The following is a 20000-nucleotide window of genomic DNA, read 5'->3' as shown; positions in this document are numbered from 1 at the left end:
TTATTATGAAAGATTTAGCAGTATTGCTGTATTGCTGTGTCTGTGGCGATAATTAAGAGCAAATATCACAATGTTTCTTCTGTTTTTTTTTTTACACCGTCAGCACTTAAAAAATTCCAAATGACAGTCAATTTTTTCACTTTTGCTAAAATTCAGAACACTGTAAAATATATTTGTGTGGAAATCGTGGAAAAAAGAAAAGAAAAGTAAGAATAGGAGGTTAATTTTGTCTTTTCTAAGCTACATTTAAGGGATTGTAGTAGAATCATGTGTTTGAAAGTTTGTGGATGATTGTGGAATAATCATATTGTAGTAGAAGGTTAATAAGTCAGACAATAATGCACACTTAGTCAAGTATTTCCTAACACGAATCTTATGGCAGCCTCTGACAGCCGTGGCTACACCTCAAATGTTCACGTAAAAGTGTAGACTACAGTATTTTGAAAGACACCATTAATCACAATACCATTACATGAGCTTAGAGGAAGTAAATGTACTATAGATGTACCGTAAATGTACCATAAATCCTATTATAGAAATATTGGCCTATATTTTGAAACAGTTCATTCTATAACAATGATTATTCTCAGAGGCTGCAAGAGATGATGAATCACTTTGTAGTAATTTTTATCCGTTGATGGTGCGGAATCTTTACTGAATTATTACTAGAAATATGAGAACTCTTTTGAAAACTCCAGTGACTTTCACTGGAGTCAGAAGTAATTGAGATAAGACGCCGAAACGTTTGAAAATACGGTCCATTTTCCTATGCATAGGATCTCTATGACTTGTACAGTATATAATTTTGTTCATTTCGGACTTGAAGGTTTGACTCAGGTTAACTTGTGCCTCGTCTTTTCTAGCATGTAAGTTAAGATTTTAGAACTAGAAGCCATGTAAAAATAAATATAAATGGACAAGATTCAATTAATTCATTTAATTTGAATGTCTTGGTTCTCCATGTGTAAGTCTGGAAATATAAATATATAAACAAGAGAGACAGATTAATGTCAAGATAGAAAGTGATGAGAGAAAAAAAAGTTTGAAAGGAAGCCACAATGCTTGCAAAATAGACTGAGAAACTAATGAACATGTGTATAGAAGAACTGACATGTCTAATAAAAGCAAGGTCATGAGATGTTAAGTGGTAGATGTGGACGATGAAATGATACCTTCGAGATGGGTGCGAGAGACATTATATGAATCTAATAGATGATTGGAGTGATTGAGGACGTTCCTTGAAGAGCTGGGCGAAGCTGCATGAAGTACAAGAGAGAGAGAGAGAGAGAGAGAGAGAGAGAGAGAGAGAGAGAGAGAGAGAGAGAGAGAGAGAGAGAGAGAGAGAGAGAGAGAGTCACATGCCTTTAGACAGGTGCAAACGAAAATGGACTAGAGGTAGAAGAACTGTCATTGAGGTGGACTAGAACAAGCTTGCTTCCAACGATGCCGACGTCCGCTGCCACAGGATGAAAGTTAAAGAGCAGCCACTAAAAACGTTTCTCAAGGACTTTATAAATGACGGTATGTTCCTTGAAGGTGTACGGAAGGGAAAAAAGATACACAATATCACTGAAGATTAAGACACTGATAAGCAGGAGTTGTTCGGATCTGAAGCTGGACTTGATATATGGTGTACTCCAAAAGATGACAAACTGCAGCGGCAGACTTTTCAGCGAGAGGTTACCGTGGATGTCAAGCAAGGTATAAAGGACTGGGCTTTCTGTTTCAATCAGTAGCGTAAAGGTATGCCAGTTGACTCTCCCTATTCGCGGTGAGTATGCATACTGACTGCTGTGGCGGAAGTTTCACGACGCTCGCGGCTCGCAGTCAGAGAGAAAGCGTCTGTGCATTCGCTCCTTGGGCTGATCGAGGCCTCAGTATACACGAATTGCTTTTCCAGCGTTAATGATTCATAAATATGCACGAGCTGCTTCGCCAATTACCTATGGTTAATGACTCATAAATCCGCCGCCTTGCCAATAGAAGGCGGTGTAAAAAAAAGAAGAAAGAAAGAAAGAAAGAAAAAAAAAAGATTACAGTCTCCAAAGGTAAGCTAAGCGGTGCTAAATATTCAAATAGCATGTACTACAAGTAGGCAATAAGAGGGTTCTGATATTCAATGATTCAAGCATAAGGCTGCGTGCCGGGGGGACCCGAAGTAGGAAATGATATTGCAGAAGGCAGACAACACTTTATAAATAACAAAGAAAGATACGAAGAAATGTAAGTAATATGTGGTCTTACGGGTGTTTTACAAGGATGTTGGTATTGGATGAATACAAATTCTAAATCAAAATATCAGTTGGGTGATGAATGAAGAATAAGTTGTCATTATTATTTATTTATTTTAGTATGGATCTATGCACACACACACACACACACACACACACACACACACACACACACACATATATATATATATATATATATATATATATATATATATATATATATATATAATATATATATATATATATATATATATATATATATATATATATATATATATATATAACATTCGATATATTCAGTGGGTCATTCAAAAGTAGACGTCTGCACTTAACTCAGAAGTTCCACAATGGGAGGCTAACGTAGTACACTAGGAGTTTAGTTTAGTACCTGTAATGAGCGTTATTAGGTATTTCCATAACAGACTCCGAAAGGAAGAGGAGACTTATTTATTGATTTATATTAGTTCGTAAGCGTCAGCTAGTAATAATAATAACACAAGTCAGGATATAGAATGCAAATATGACATACCATAAAATAACAGAATAAGTGAAAGAAAAAATCAATTGATGTGAAGGAAGGGTTGATGATGTAAAATTTAAGTTGATATCTGGAATGGTTATGTTTAGGCCAAAGGGTTAAATCAGTGAATACCTTGTTTGCTTGAATGGGTGGCATTTTGAGGAGACATTTGTAAAAAAAAAATAAATAAAATAAAATAAAAAAAAATAAAAAAAAAATATCAGGAAAAAATACTGCCCACCTTGCAATGTCATGTTAAGGGACACTGTATCTCCAGTACAACCGTTGAAAAAAAAATAAAAATGAATAAAAATAAATAAAATAAATAATAATAAATAAATAAATAAATAAATAAATAAATGAAATATTTTGTTTCCTCTTTTTTTCTGAATGATGGATGAAAGTCACAATCTAGGATATTACAACAAAACCCAAATTAAAGAGTATTTTAACATCTGTCTACCCATCAATGTGGAATCTCTCTTGAAATAGTTGACAAAACATATCACTTAAATCTAGGAATAAAAATTCAGTTTTCTCAGTCCCTTATTTTTTTCAAGTTGTCTATTATGATGCCATGATGTGTAGGAAATACAGTGGCCGCTTCCAGCTCATAGTGTGTGTGACTAGGCAATTTCCTTTACCAGTTTGATATTTGCAGCAAGTGGAAATGTATACTTTACATTGAAATCCAATGAAGATCACCAGATCTTCCATAAGGTTGTAATATATACTGAACATTGTCTTGTAAAATAGTCTTTATAGGCAGAATTCCATTCTGTAAGGTGAAGGGTTGATACTAAAAAAAAAAAAAAAAACTAATGCCAAAAACAAACATTTATTAATCTGTAAATGGTGTACAATAAGTTAACTGTTGTAATACATGGTCAATGACCACTCATATGTTTTAAAACTGGGCAGTTTCCTTCATTCAGACCTTGACTTTCTATTGATTTTTAGATCTTTTTATAACATCTAACTTATTTTAACTGATACAAAAATTACTTGACTCATAAACAATATGATGAACCATCACATGTGATGTTATGGATGGTTTCCTATTTCTGATAAGAATTTACATTGACATCCATGTATTTATCAGTCATGGTCTGTCATTATTAAGAAATATCTTCACATTTCCAAACTTAAAATACTTATGAAAGAAGTAAATGTGCTAGATCATACTCTCATACTTTAAATCCTATCACAGGTTACCTTTAATTTTACATTTCTAATTCCATTCCAGAATAGTACTAATCCTAAAGGTGGTAGCTAACTACATTTATTTATCAAGAACTACAGGGAGTGTATTTTGAAAAGGGGAAAAATCAAGTTTGTTTGTATAAGTGGATATAACTTTACCATGACGAATATAGTTTATCAAACTTCACATACAAACAGTTGTGTGAATGTACTGAAAACACACACACACACACACACACACACACACACACACACACACACACACACACACTAACAGACAATAAAGATGATAGAATATGCAGAACCCCATTTCAACCCTCAAAGAAAATAAGTAATGATGCACATATGCTGAGCAGTACTATAATGTGTGTGTGTGTGTGTGTGTGTGTGTGTGTGTGTGTGTGTGTGTGTGTGTGTGTGTGTGTGTGTGTGTGTGTGTGTGTGTGTGTGTGTGTGTGTGTGTGTGTGTGTGTGTGTGTGTGTGTGTAGTTAAGCACTGCAGTCAGCAAAAGTAGAAGTAAAATAATATACAATAAGCAAGTTGACAGCAATATCTGAAAATTCTGAAACATCACATTTGGTTGTGGGCTTATTTGTGTATGTGTGCACATGTATTTATGTGGCAAGCATGTGCACACATGCATGCACACATACACAAACACCCACACTCATCCACATACACATACACACCCACACACACATACACCTTGTAACATAGATCTTATAACAAATGTGGTGATTCAACAACAACAAGGCTTCTGAGATGAAAGGTGAGTAAGAATCTGTACCATACTTAGCAAATGACACTAGGCCAACTAAATACTTGTTCAAAGGTGAGAGCACAATGACATCATATACCTATGTTAGTTTGGCAATTCTAACCACATATCAAGGTCAAAATATATAAAACATGGTTCTCCTTAAAGAGAACTGTGTTAACTCAGCCAGAAATGTTGACTATGTAAACATTCATAATAGGGAAACATCTACATAAGTTATTCTTTCATTTGGAAATATGCTTCTGTTGGCTTCACAATAAAAAAAAAAGTTAAAATAAGACACAATAATGTTGAGAGAGAGAGAGAGAGAGAGAGAGAGAGAGAGAGAGAGAGAGAGAGAGAGAGAGAGAGAGAGAGAGAGAGAGAGAGAGAGAGAGAGAGAGAGAGAGAGAGAGAGAGAGAGAGAGAGAGAGAGAGAGAGAGAGAGAGAGAGAGAGAAAAGTGTTATCTCTTGGAGGATGAAGAGTTATGTGCTGCATGAAAAATTATTTTCAAAGTGGGGATGCAAACCTGTATACACTGTTACACAAAAACTATACAAATATTCCTGTATGTACAATGCAATGCAAAACCAGAAATTAGAAAGGAGCTTCACTCTTCAGGACTTCCTTCAACAGGTAAGTGTGCATACAATCTGATGGCAACATGTTCCCTCAGAAACAATACTAAAAACACTTTACTATATTATGCCTTCAATGAAAATTTCAGAAAGATCTAAGCTACATTTCATAATTTATTTAATATTCTATATTTCAATGAATCTAGAACTCCAAAAAACTCAACAGTAGTAATGCACCACTCATCTAAATTACAAATGTGTACTTACACTTCCAGCTGGTTTTCCTACTGTATAATACATATTATCTACTGATGATGATTGAAAGCATAAAGAGGGAAGACAGCCATTCATTCACAGTATTATAATGAGAAATGTTATTTCTGAAATAGAGAAAATTTTACATGTGCAGTGTGACCATTTCAGGTTTTTCTCTTAAGGTATGCTCCCAATCCATTTATTTATTAATTATTTTTAACTCATGCCTGCATATTTCAGTAACCATACACACTACTGCAGTGGTCATTAGCTGGTAGTTATTGATTATAAAAGATAATCAATTGTTGAGATACCACATCAGCATAAAGGCATTCCACATTTCAAATTATTTATGTATATCTGATGACTGTTTCTCATAACTTCCTTAAAGGGATGGCTGTAATAGAAGTCTTCATTTACTCATGTGCTCTGAACCTCTCATTTCCCTCTCACCCCTTCCTTTCACATTCTCAAGCATTCTGCCGTTCCATTTTACTGAAGGTTCTCTTGCATAGGTAAAATTTTCTAGGCCTTTTATAGTTTTGATATACTATGTTAAAAACTAATGCAACTGAAAAGAAGGCCAACAGAATATACCTCAACTATAAATCACTGTTTTTGCTTTCAGAGATTTGTGTGAGGTTCAAATTTAAACAACCTCTCATGGTTAGCTCCTAGTTCATTTTCCAGTGTCTCATCATCCACCAGTATTGAGGAGCAAAATGGTGATCTATGGAGAAAAAAATATATATAAACAATAGTAGCCAAAGAATTTAAGGGAGCTTGCTAATGTCCCTCCTGAACATAAAACACTTCAGAAACAGTATCAACTCATTTGAAATTCAAGAAATTGATCTAAGTAAACAGAAAGCTAAGCAATAATACAGGAAAACCTGATATAAATTAAACTGTGCCAAGGATGATCATGTGCTACATTCAGTACTGTCTGTGCTAGCTGTCTGAATCCTGCTCACTCCCTAAATCTGCCTCAGCTGAACTTTTCACTGTTTCACAATATGTCTAATACAGTTATCTATGCATGAGAATTTTAGTGAAATAATTTGTGTTACATGAAAACATACATCATTAACTTTTTCTACAAAGATTTGTTAGGTAATAACCTGAGAGAGAGAGAGAGAGAGAGAGAGAGAGAGAGAGAGAGAGAGAGAGAGAGAGAGAGAGAGAGAGAGAGAGAGAGAGAGAGAGAGAGAGAGAGAGAGAGAGAGAGAGAGAGAGAGAGAGAGAGAGAGAGAGAGAGAGAGAGAGAGAGAGAGAGAATCTGCACTGAAATATTGTGGCCTTTCATGCACATGTTCATGGGTACCCATCATATTTATTATATTATTGTAATTGTGTTGTTCTAAGTTTTCAGTGGAATAGAAAGTCAGAATGCTTGCTTCATCCTTATACAATAATTGCTGAATTTTATAAATCTGCATTCTTTTCAGACAGAACAGTCAGTAGTCATGTTGATCTGAAACCATGATAGTGAGAAAGAAAAGGACTAGTTCTAACAAGCATGAATAAAACTCCCATCTTTCTGTACATCCAAGGAGGGAAATTTATCATGTAATGAAATCCATGCTATACCCTCCAAGCCATAAATATTTGAAAAATATAAATACTAACATCCCCTTTGTCATAAATACATCAGAGTACAAAGAGTGACTATCTAGTCTTATTAAGTCCTATCATTTCAAGTAATATAAAAACTTCTGGAGCACTTTGTTGTATGCAACAGCTTCCACAGTCAGATTATTTCTCCTAAACTGAGTGCAGTAAGTCTCTGAATGGTCACCAATGTAAGCCACAGAATATTGGTCTGGATTCAAAATGAATGTATGTGTATCTTGACTAGTTATTTCAAGCACTGGCTCAGACCTCTTTGGCCAACCAATTGCTATGTATTGCACATAGGACAATGCAGTGCTTATTGCCTTTTTTTCTACATTGTATACTCCACCAACTGATAACAACTATAATAATAACAGTAGTAGTAGTAGTAGTAGTAATAATAATAATAATAATAATAATAATAATAATAATAATAATAATAATAATAATAATAATAATAATAATAATAATAATAATAATGTTCAATAGGTTTTGTTTGGAATATGAAGTAATTTTTGCTTAAGATAATGAAATATAACATAGCATAATATTTTAAGCAACGGGCTAAAACTGATTACACAAATCTTAATGCTATGAGCTGATCATTTTAACTGAACACTTACAAATTCATCAATTTAAAACTTCCATATATTAAGAAATTGTGAGCATTAAAAATCCATTTTCTATTTATTTTTTGTGTGGACTCATACACCATAAAAATATTGTTGTTCACTAATTGAGTATTATGCATTTGTATATATTTCACTCAATGCTACACAAATTTCAACCTCAAATGAATTAATTTGAGGCAATAATCATGATTCTCATTTAAAGAACAATATTCTGATCATAGCAAAGAATATCAATGAATGTAGATTAAGATTTTGCAGTGTTATAGCCTATACTTCTCTTTTGTGATGGCAGAAGTTAATAACTGTTCATATTTCTTATGCATGCATCTATGCACAGTGACATGTGCATAGATGCAAGTATAGAATCTATCTCACACACACACACACACACACACACACACACACACACACACAAACTACACTTGAAAGAGGAGCACTGACTTCCTTATAGACACTAGTCCCCGCAAAAATATAAATATTTTGGACTTGGATTAAAGTATAATAATGAAGTTTTGAAGGCCATTTAGTTAAAAAAAAAAAAAAAAAAAAAAAAAAAAAAAAAGTGGGGCATGAGGTCGAAAGGCAGCACCATGATAAGAGTTTTTCTTATGACTCCAAGGATAACCAAATAACAAACATTATGATACATAGAAATCATAATAGTTATGCAGCAGCACAGCAATGATAATCCATCAAAAAATTTACATCAAATAATTTCTGTGGATTCAGTGAACCTCCAGGGAAGGATGCTTATGGTCAAAATAATTTTCTATGCCACCATGAAATATTTTTCTCAAGTGTTACATTTTACACTTTTATGCCACCATGAAATATTTCTCTCAAGTGTTACATTTTACACTTTTCTATCCCACCATGAATTATTTCTCTCAAGCGTTATATTTTAGACAGAAATAAAGTAATGGCTTTGCACATTTACAATGATTCTTAATTGATCAGAGCATAAATATCCTAAGGGGCAATATATGTTATAAATTAATTTTATCATATATTGTATTTATATAGATATATATCTTAAAAGATGACTTTACAGGTATAACCAACATACAGTTTAGGGAAGGGTTAAATTATTTAAATTTCAAATGGAATATGGAATTTTACATAATGTACATGTAAGTTATTGTCGCTATATAGAATAATTTTATTCTTTTTTGTTTTTGTCACAATTGTCTGTCCATTATATACAATAAGAGGACTTGCTCATGAACTATTAAGCAATTTAGAGTTATCAATAAACATGTCTAAATATGGCACATAAGCATGATATTTGAAGCTGCCAATCTTGAAAGAAGGCAATGAACTATATTAAACTGAATGGATTATCATTATAATCTAATGTCTTATGATGTACAGTTGCATAAAAAAAGTTTGGAGCACATGTGTTATGTCTTAAATTTTTTCTGGAACTGAAAATACTGATTAAGAAACTTAATAAAATTAATATATATATATATATATATATATATATATATATATATATATATATATATATATATATATATATATATATATATATATATATATATAAAAACAACCTGGATATTGATTAACCATAATTATAATTCAAATAATAATTCAGACCAGCAATAACTTACATTGCACCTTACGCCAGCGGCACTATCAACAACCTGATGTGTTTATAATACATGTTTATACATCAACAACCATCTTTTTGTGAACGTCTGTATTGCCCACTACTGAGCAAAACTCATCAAAGCTTATTTTTCCATCTTCATCTTTGTCAGCAAAAAGGACAGTCTTGTCAACAATTTGCTGCAATTGTGTATCCTTCAGATTGTTTCCAACCATCATCTTCAATACCTGAAAGGAAAGGAGCTGCCATTAATATAGCTACTGACAGTATATAATACATGCCTTTATTAGTGTAACTCTTCTTGAGACCCAACAACAAAAGATTTTGTTGTACTATTTGCCTTCTTTTCTCTTTGATACCTAACACTTTTACAAACAAGATCATACAATTAAATCTTATCTATCTAAAATTGATTTGTTTACTTTAAAGGTTCAACATCTAACAACTCTAGATGTACTCTTATCTATAGTCTCCCATTTGTCATCCATATTATTATTTTCTTTTTATAATCTGTCTCTTTATGGTGTCTTTGAGGAGGAAGTGATACATCAGAGAGATTGATAGATTTTGATAACAGAATTCCTTCTGATATCCTTGAATGTTAAATGCAAGTTTAACCACTCATTTCATTTATTAATTCTGTTAACTTTGAAACATCTGCCTTATTCTATTTCCTACCTTCTGATGACTAGAACACCAAGAAAAATACCATAACACTTGGGTTTTTTTTTAACTATTTTATAGCATATGTCAGAGTAAGCATAAATACTGAACAAGAATTACCTGGAAAAGTTCTCCATTTGAAATATATCCATCATTGTCCATGTCATATATGCGGAAGGCAAAGCGCATCTTACTTTCTTTATCGCCTTTGACGCTAAACTGTGACATGCCTTGGATAAACTCTGTAAATATGAAGAAATTTTTACAAAGCCTTGTTTGCTGAAGAAGAAAGTTAGAATTAAAATTATAAAAATACATCACTGCCATGAAGAAACAACATATATGAAAACTGGTTAAAAGTGGCACTGTAAATCTGTAATTTGGGCACATGATAAGAATGAATGTGAGTGTACATGAGTGAGCAAAAATGAAAAGCAGAATGAGAACAGACCAGTTTTTCTTTTTTTTTTTTTTATGTAGGAAGGATGTTAAAAGAATAAGAAGCAGGTGAATACTGGAAGAAGAGAAACATGTGAAGTATAGACAAATAGGTTGTGGGATAGTCTGCAAGTCTGAGAGAAATGATGTAGGTTCTATTTTGTGGATATTTTCAAAGGACATAATTGGCTCTACTGACTTCTTTACTCTGAAAGTATACTGCAACTTTGTCTTTCAATTTAAGCTTTCTTACCTTTGAAATCTACTTCTCCATTACCATCTGCATCAAATATATCAATAACACGTTGCACTAATGGGTTTTGTTGCAGTTCTGGAAGTGACATGAATTCTTCAACTGAAAGAGACCCAGAGTTGTCCAGATCCAACTTTCGGAATCGCTTCCCAAGACGACGAATTTCATCGGCGTCAACTGTAGGGAAAATTTATTGGGCAGATTAGTGAGAATGAGCCCTAGATGAAGAACCAATAAGTCTCAGCCAGCAGTGGCCAATAAATAACAATTAAGTCTATAAATTCCCTTTAAGTTTATCTGCAAACTTTTTGGGGATTTTATAACTATACAATTGCTTACTCATCCATTTCCAAATTCATTGTACTGCACAGTAATGCAGAACATTTAAGTATTTTCACATTTAATGTACGATTATGTGTGCTGACTTTGGTAAATTTATCACAGTACAGTCTTGAACAATGTTTTGTAATAGAAATGACATTTTTTTTTCTTAGCTCAAACTTTGATATGAAATCAGAAAACAAAGTATTATTTCAGTCATGTGCTTTCTGGCAACAATCATCCTTTTATCAGTTTAAAAAATTATGTATTCAGCAAGCAATTTAACAAAATTGGGAAAACAATTTAACTAATCTGAATAAAAGTATACTATAATTTTTACTTATTCTAAAAACATAAGGGCCTAATGATCTATGTTTGTGTTACAATTAGTTCTGATTAAATTTGGCTGTTAAATCTACCTTGGAAATACCAGTTTTGAAAAACAATTCTTGAATATGTAGTTAATTTTGTCGCGGCTATTTATAAGCTGACAGCTATTGACTGAAATAATTTACACAGCCACTGAACTAGATATAAAAAGCCATGCACATTATGATAAGTTGAATTTGAGACTACTTAACAAGCACAAGATAATCTGAAGTAATATTAGGTATTGGATGAGCAAGCAACAATGAAAAGAATGAGACTTATTGATATATCATCCAAGGCTCACTTGAATGCTTGCCAAAAGTAATATTCTACTCTAGAAATTTGTTATGAAACTATGATCATCTATCAATTGCAATCTAATACAAAAGTTATAAGTGAACACTATATCTGTGATCATATTACAATGAACAAAAATACCATGACATGAAAAGAACTATACTTCTTAGAAAAGGTAGTAAGCTTCTTAGTTATATAACCTTACAGTGACAATTAGGCAAATAATCTTTGGGAAAACCTTAATCAATGAACAGCTCAACCAATTACCATATTCCAAACCAAAACAGATCTTTAAGTCTATTTTGTTTGCAGTTCCTGCATTCACATATTTTACTAATGATTGTGCATTATTTTCAGTGCTACATTAAATACTGAATAATCAGAAACTTGGTAAAACTGAGTTAAGTAACATTTTTTATGAAACATTCATCCAGGTACAGAGCTGTTGTGATCACAGATTCTCCCATTTCTCTGATTGCTTTAAAGCTTTTTTGAAAGCCTTATATATATATATATATATATTGCACACACACACACACACACACACCTTTTGCTGACTAATGATGCCAGACAAAAATAATGAATCACTGAATCCTGGCATACTATTGGTGCCATGAGGTTAAGGCCAATGGCTGAAAGTGGGATATAAAGCTTATAATTTATCTAAAATAGAGTACGCGACAATGCATGGTCATTATAACATACAACTGCAATAGCGCACTGAAATTTTACTAAATATTCAACTGGAATAACGAACCAAAATTGGCATGATGAACTCATCCCTCGTGCAAGCACTGGAATTTTAATAAAAATTTAATTGGAATAATGAACTTATACTGGCAAGATGAACTTGCCATTCATGAGAGCACTGAAGTTTTAATGAAAAAATATTTGGAATAACAAACTAAAACTCGCAAGACTAACTCACCAGTTGTGCAAGCAGTTGCTCACCTATCTGCTGCCTGTCCCTTCCTCTCTTTTTTTTTCTTTCCTCTCCTTTCTTTCATCTTGTCTCAAACCTCCCTCCCTGTCACCTCCCCTCCCCCTTATCTGTCCAAGATAAGGGACAAGTGGGTGATACCTTGCTCTTTCTCTCTCTCTCTCCTTTATTAATTTTATGTCATTTTCATTTCATCCTTTCTCACTCATGTACAAAATTAATTTTTCTTCTCAATCAGTCTCATTCAATTTAGCAATCCTTAGGATTGTTCTTAGCTTCAGAGAGAGAGAGAGAGAGAGAGAGAGAGAGAGAGAGAGAGAGAGAGAGAGAGAGAGAGAGAGAGAGAGAGAGAGAGAGAGAGAGAGAGAGAGAGAGAGAGAGAGAGAGAGAGAGAGAGAGAGAGCTCTAAATTGGGCAGGATTTACTTTATGTATGTGTGATGACACCAGTAGGTAAATGTGACTGATATTTGTCAAAGCAGTGCAAAACTTGGGATCGTAAGAAGTTCATACAAGGCGCAAAACTTGGAAAGGTAAAGTATATATTTGTTGTGTTATCTCAAGAGTAGTAGTGCAAATATGCTCATTTTGATTTTTTTTTTTAATATGGAATTTGTTATTTTATGGTTCGCTGGAACCAATTAATCTTTTCCCATAGGTTCTTCAGTTGCCATAATGCACATTTGCCATAATGAACGCTACATTGGAACGAATCATGTTTGTTGTTGCGTACTCTACTGTATTCTATATCTCCCACAGATGTGCAACTGGGTGGTATATATCCTAAATTTATATTTGGTATTTCTGGTAAGCACTTTGACATCCAGCAACAAATGCCATTTATAAGGTCTGTTCATGTAGTAGACAACAAGTCCTTGGAAACCAGTTCAAGTAGGGGCAAGTTATAATAAACCTTACTGCACATGCATAATATTTTGTAGCCTCAGTGGGTGAGTCTGTCAATGTCAGGCAGCATGGTTGTGTAAATGTGACAGCAGAACATATAGGATGCCATTATTGTATCAGGACTTCCCAAAACTTGGTTATAATCAAGCTGCAACAATTTTAAATTTCAAAAAGTTTTGAGAAAATTACTTTGTGGTTACAGAAATTAAAGAATCCTTTAAATTTGATAAAAATGGCTAAACTTCATTTAACAGTGATCAGAATTGTGACTGGCTATATCATGTCATAAACCAATGTTATCACAGAATACCATTGCAATGAGCACACACGATATTGTTAATGACAATGGAATTAGTGATGATTCTGCATTCAACAATCCACCTGATATGTCTTGCATAAAATGGCTGCAAAATTTGTGTTCAAGCTGTTCCACCTTGACATGCTAGAGGGGGGGGCAATAGTGAATCTGATTTCCTGAGGAATGTATATAGGTAGCTAGATATAAGGCTGAGTTAATGGAATGAAAATCTACAATGCCCCTTCAGTTAAAGAAAGCAAGACCAATGGTCAGTAACACTGATTTTGTTTTTTTTTCCACTATTATAGTGTTGTGTCTGAAAATGCTCTTGGATTTATGGACTAGGCACAAAATTTCTCAGTTTTGCTAATCTTATTCTCCACAGATTACTTCTTGTGATTTCTATCTACATTTTCTAAACAGAAGATACTTCTGAAAGGCTCCCTATTTGATGGTTGAGGCCTTCATGAAGCACTACAATGAAGTTGGAATCTGTTCCAGAACCAGGACTCAAAGCAATGATTCCTGCAATGGAAAGACTACTGGGGTAAGTGTGTAGTTACATGGGGCTTACCTCAAAGGAGATGGAATCCAAAAGGCAAACTACTTATTTTTTTCCTCCAAGTTTTGATCAGATACTTTTTTGAACAGACCTCACACTCAATGAGATTAATATTTTTTTTTATTTGTGTGTGATATTTCTGAAGATCCATTTGATAGTTAGTAACTGCCAGGAAAAGTGAGGATCATCTAACTCAAAATAAAATAAGACACTGTATGTCAGAATTTTGGAATGAATAAAAGCTTCATTCATGGCTCAAGGAGCATCTTCAATCTTTGAGAGGACTCCCTGTTTGTATGTAGCAGCTCATTTGACTATCTTGAACTTGTATGGTTTAGAATGTAAGGAAATTTTAGAAAGCAATGCTTTTAATATAATAGCTTAAAACTTACTAAATATTTGATACAAAAAAAGTTTGGGTGATATTAGAAAATTTGTCCTATGTAAAAAAAGAAAAAAATATAGAATATTTGCCTTATCTCATGTCAAATAAATAACAATATTAAAATTCTGTAATATGCCAGCAAATGGTGCTCTCTCTCTCTCTCTCTCTCTCTCTCTCTCTCTCTCTCTCTCTCTCTCTCTCTCTCTCTCTCTCTCTATATATATATATATATTATGAAAACAATACAAAAGCAATCAGAGATGAATGAACAATACTTATCACTCACACTATGTACAGCATCTTAAAATTATATTACTGCTCAAGAAAATTAAGCATGCAAATTATGTACACTAAGTCCTCTGTTAGATTATAAAAGTTATTGGAAATAGGCAGAGAAATCATCACCAATAGGAGTTATGTGAGTTGGCTAATACATGGAACTCAAGCACTGTTACAAAGCAACAAAATTTCTACATTAATTTTATGTTGTAAACACCAGTTTAGTATCCAAAGTCTAAACTATAAGAGATCTAGATAGTAGTAAGAGTAAGGTATTACTACTCAATCAACTTACATTTTTCTAGTAGGACTTTGTAAATATATACACTAAACTCCCCATAGCAAAAAAATTCAATTTCAAGAAAAACTGTCAATACCTGAGGAAAAAAACTGGAATTGCAGGATGTGTACTTTTCTATTGATAATTCCAGAAAAAAGTGAATGATGACAAATTGATTTAACATTTATATACTATGAATAAAATATTTTCTTCTTTCAATATATAATAAGGCACCTATGTTCCCTCCGACCCTCTCTGTTACCGAACACAGTCTAAAATATTCTAAAAACTCTTGATAAATACTCTCCTCAAGCAAGCAAATATGCACATCCTCAAACTAATTATAGACCTAGTCCATTCCAACAGCACTCTGTGTGCTGCTGTTTTAAATCCAACTGCTTAACAGTGGATCCTCAAATTCAGAGCATGAAATCTTCCATGGTCTGGATTAGTCATAATACGATGAAGCACATACTTGCACACAAGTCTGATGGCTACAAATCATTCAACAGGCTCTGTATACAATTTTGCTTGTTGTATGACTCAATTTGTTTTTCTTTCTTTTTTTTTACCTTATTTTTTTTTATTGTATGTGCTGCATCCTCCTACACAATTTTGTAATATGAAAAAGATAACACTGAAACAACTAAAACATGACATGTACTCCCTCCAATCACTAGACTGAGAACATCTTTTATCACAATCTAAACAGTAAGAAAGGAGAGAAATTCCATTCATCTTATTATGGTTGATTCTGATTCAAGCAAAACCTCTCTAAACCTCCAGGTATCTTTTTACCTCTACGTAGCTACTACCTGTTATTGATAAAAACACCACTCTTCTTTGTAATATCCCACATCACCTCCTATATTTTAAATAATTTCCTTGTTATTTATTATTCATACATATGAGCATCATAATACTTTTCAGATTAGCTATTAGAAATCTAATATTCTTTACAGAGGATCCTGTCTTCTCATAACCACTTTAAGGGGAGTGATCTGGCCTAGTATACAATGAAAAGGTGAAAGAAGTGGTATTTAAAATTTCCTTATATTCACTTTGGTGTGTATGCAAAAATTAAGATAGGAAGGAACATGTGATTGGAAATCAATTTCAAGCTTACTATAACATTCTCCAAGCCACCTTTCAGTGGTTGGCTCAAAGGTAAAAAAAACAGCTTTAGTCATGTCTCATTAGCTAGACCTGAGTGGGCATAACTGCATTACTTTGTTAGTGGATATTATCACTTGATTTTTGTAATTAGCAAGAGAACCCTATAGCACAAATATTACTGAAGATGAAAGACATAGTAATACTAGTTGGCAAGAATCTAAACTCTTATATATATCATTAAACACTTGCTAACGGAAAAAAAAAGTCTATAGATTTCTAAAAGTAATTCTAAAATGTTGTAATAAATGTAAATTAAATATGTATGGTGCAACTCTGACCCACAAATCTAAGACTATCTTTCTAGCCAACAGTTAAAATGTAAACTTTATCAACTACTAGGTATAATGGACTAGAACAGATCTTTGTTTTAGTGGCAGTATTTCCACATTATTTGTAACATTACCACATATCAGTGTGCACATTTTTCTTTTTTGACACAAAAATATATTTTCTATCTAAAGTACCTACACAATCACCCAATATTTTGCATGTAGCTGATATAACCACAAAATACTGGTAATGGGCTAATAAAACATCACTTAATGCATTTTCTATTTTCATGACAATATGCATGACAGACACCAATTTTCCTCAGATGTGTGTCCCTATGGAAGGATAGGCAATATGAAGTATACCAGTTCACTTTTTAAGTGACTTACTCTGATATCAAAAACAAATTCTCAACAGGAACAAAAACCTACAACTTAGAAACAAAAAGAAATCATGTATAATTACACTATGTTAAAAATTTACTCCAACATTCAAATAAACTTTTAACTTCAGCTTATATATCATGACATCTCTCTCTCTCTCTCTCTCTCTCTCTCTCTCTCTCTCTCTCTCTCTGTCTGTCTCTGGATCTTTGAACCTACAATTAATTCTATATACATGTCCTCCCAGTGCTCCTAGTATCACTATTCAGTTAATTAGTGTCAAATTTTTGTCTTGATTGTTATCAAAATTAATTTTGTAGGCAACATAGTTCTTTACTATATTGTCTGCTAAATACTACTACCTGCACAAACATACCCATTACAAGTCCTATTTCTTGCTATATGGAAATATTTTACAACATAAATTTATGAAGGAGTATGCCAAGAACAACAAATAAAAATTGGCATAAAAACAATGAGCAAAGGCTTATTTGATTATTATGAGTATTTGAATGTCATACTATTATTCCTTAAATGACTAACTGAATGGCAGGGGAGGAGGGGTGGTGGCAGTTCACCCAATTCCTTCTCCTTCAAAATATACATATAAGATAACTTTGATCCAAAAAAGAAAAGCTAATTAATTAATTGTTCTAAAAGTTTCTTAATACTCCTTTTACCAGAATAATTAAAATTGTTGGAAGATGAAAATATATATGGAAGTACAGACTGGTTAGCTGATAAAGGCCAATACATATAATAATTCTGCAGCTAATGAATGCCACACCAACTTAAAGTTTCAGCTTGATTATGGAAGTATTATACAATTTGATCATGCCAGTGTCTACAACAAGCCACATAAATATCCAGATCTAAGACTCTTGTCCGATGACTGAACAGCTGTAACTGTACCACCTGATATATTTTAGTTGGCTGCACTGCCTTTATGCAGCAAACCAGTATGTACATGTATTTAAACTTGCTTTTGACTTCATAATACTCAAAAACAATGTGAGTGTATGTGGTAATACTAGAAAATTAATTTTTCTATGAATTAAGATTAATCTGTATTCTTGTATTAATGTTCCACCAAAACCGAGTTATATTCATGAACCCTTTCCTATTGGTGCATGATATAATAAACATTAATAAGCTTCTATTTATCCAAGGATTTCAGAGATGAAAAATCTAAACTAGTATAATGTATGTGATCCTAAAAGATGAACTTACCAGTGATTTAAATATCTATTTTTTTCTATAATGTGCATTATGGTGTAATGGAGAGAGAGAGAGAGAGAGAGAGAGAGAGAGAGAGAGAGAGAGAGAGAGAGAGAGAGAGAGAGAGAGAGAGAGAGAGAGAGAGAGAGAGAGAGAGAGAGAGAGAGAGAGAGAGAGAGAGAGAGAGAGAGAGAGAGAGAAACAGCCATTGAAATTCTTTTGCAAAATGTATGATCACCTAAAGCTCAAGAATTCCATACCAAACTTAGATATATTTTCATAAGACAATGTAGCACCTTCAAAGTTGATCTTCCAAAACCATATAAGGGGAGCTTAGTGTATACATAATTCACATTTCAACTTGATGAAATCTAAGCTACTATAATGATTGAGAAAAAAAAAAAAATTGTCAGAGAAAGCAAGCAATGTAAAGAGAAATCATAATTCTATCTTTGGCAACATTTTGTGAAACATGCCACAATCTCTTTAAGAAATAAAAATTTCAGTTTCATTATTCAGGACTTCATTCTCTCAGGCAATTCCATGACTGCTCAAAATGTGTCATAAATGAAAGACAATCTCTTGAATAACCTAACAAGAGGACTGTGCATTGTGACCACATTCTTTAAGTATATGTATGTACACTCAACTACACACTTAGCTCACACGAGTAATTCAACACACTGCTAGTACTTACTCTTCAGCTTCAAAACATTCAAGCTAAAATTCATGCAACAGAAGCAATCTAAGCTACTAGATACATAAGCAAAGTTGAACAAACAAAAAACTGAGTTTGTATAGCTTTCATTGAAACTACATTCTATATTCATGGGATGTGTGCAGTTTGAAAAGTTAAATATAAATACATAGGTAATATATATATATATATATATATATATATATATATATATATATATATATATATATATATATATATATATATATATATATATATATATATATACACATACATCTATATATATATATATATATATATATATATATATATATATATATATATATATATATATATATATATATATATATATATATATATATATATTGATTGACACAATAAATTATAGACATGATAAATCCTGTGAAACATATGCAAAGCAGATTTGGAGCAGCTAAAGAATATCAAGGAGACATTACTACAGCTTATATTTAAAATGCTATTTACTATTACTGACAATACAAAACATAAGCATTTCATAAACATAGAAAATACTAAAACACCAACAGCTATCAATAAACTCCTGGAAACTCCCAAGTCATAAGCCTCACTAAAAAACTGAGCGTTTAGAAAGTGTCTAAATCTGTTGGTTAATTAGTCATATAATAAAAAAAAATTATAAATAAAAAATAATGATAGTAATAAATAAATAAATAATAATAATAAATAAATAATAATAATAATATCAACTGCTTTCCAATAATCTTGCATACAATGTAAGGAAATTTTTTCTAATCAAACAGCCAGAGCATCAGATGTAATCTTTGTTATATTGTTTCACTGGTCAAAATTACTCTTATTCAAAACCTACATAACATGGTC

General features: G+C 32.6%; 1 protein-coding gene across 5 annotated transcripts in view; it reads right to left on the bottom strand.

Moving 5' to 3' along the window:
* Positions 1-3573: 3573 nt before the first annotated feature.
* LOC135107041 (calcineurin subunit B type 2) overlaps positions 3574-20000 on the bottom strand; it is an 85607-nt gene continuing 69180 nt past the window's right edge. For all 5 annotated transcript variants that reach the window (XM_064016631.1, XM_064016630.1, XM_064016627.1 and 2 more), the window contains 3 exons: positions 10760-10936; positions 10189-10310; positions 3574-9632 (listed from right to left, as the gene is read on the bottom strand). In XM_064016631.1, the coding sequence (XP_063872701.1) occupies positions 9462-9632; positions 10189-10310; positions 10760-10936 (470 nt within the window). In that variant the 3' untranslated portion in view covers positions 3574-9461. The remainder of the gene's footprint in view (positions 9633-10188; positions 10311-10759; positions 10937-20000) is intronic.

This window comes from Scylla paramamosain, chromosome 14 (genome assembly GCF_035594125.1).
Source record: "Scylla paramamosain isolate STU-SP2022 chromosome 14, ASM3559412v1, whole genome shotgun sequence".
NCBI classification, from domain to species: domain Eukaryota; kingdom Metazoa; phylum Arthropoda; class Malacostraca; order Decapoda; family Portunidae; genus Scylla; species Scylla paramamosain.
The sequence above is the reverse complement of the archived record's forward strand: the minus strand, read 5'-3'. Positions and strand labels throughout refer to the sequence as shown.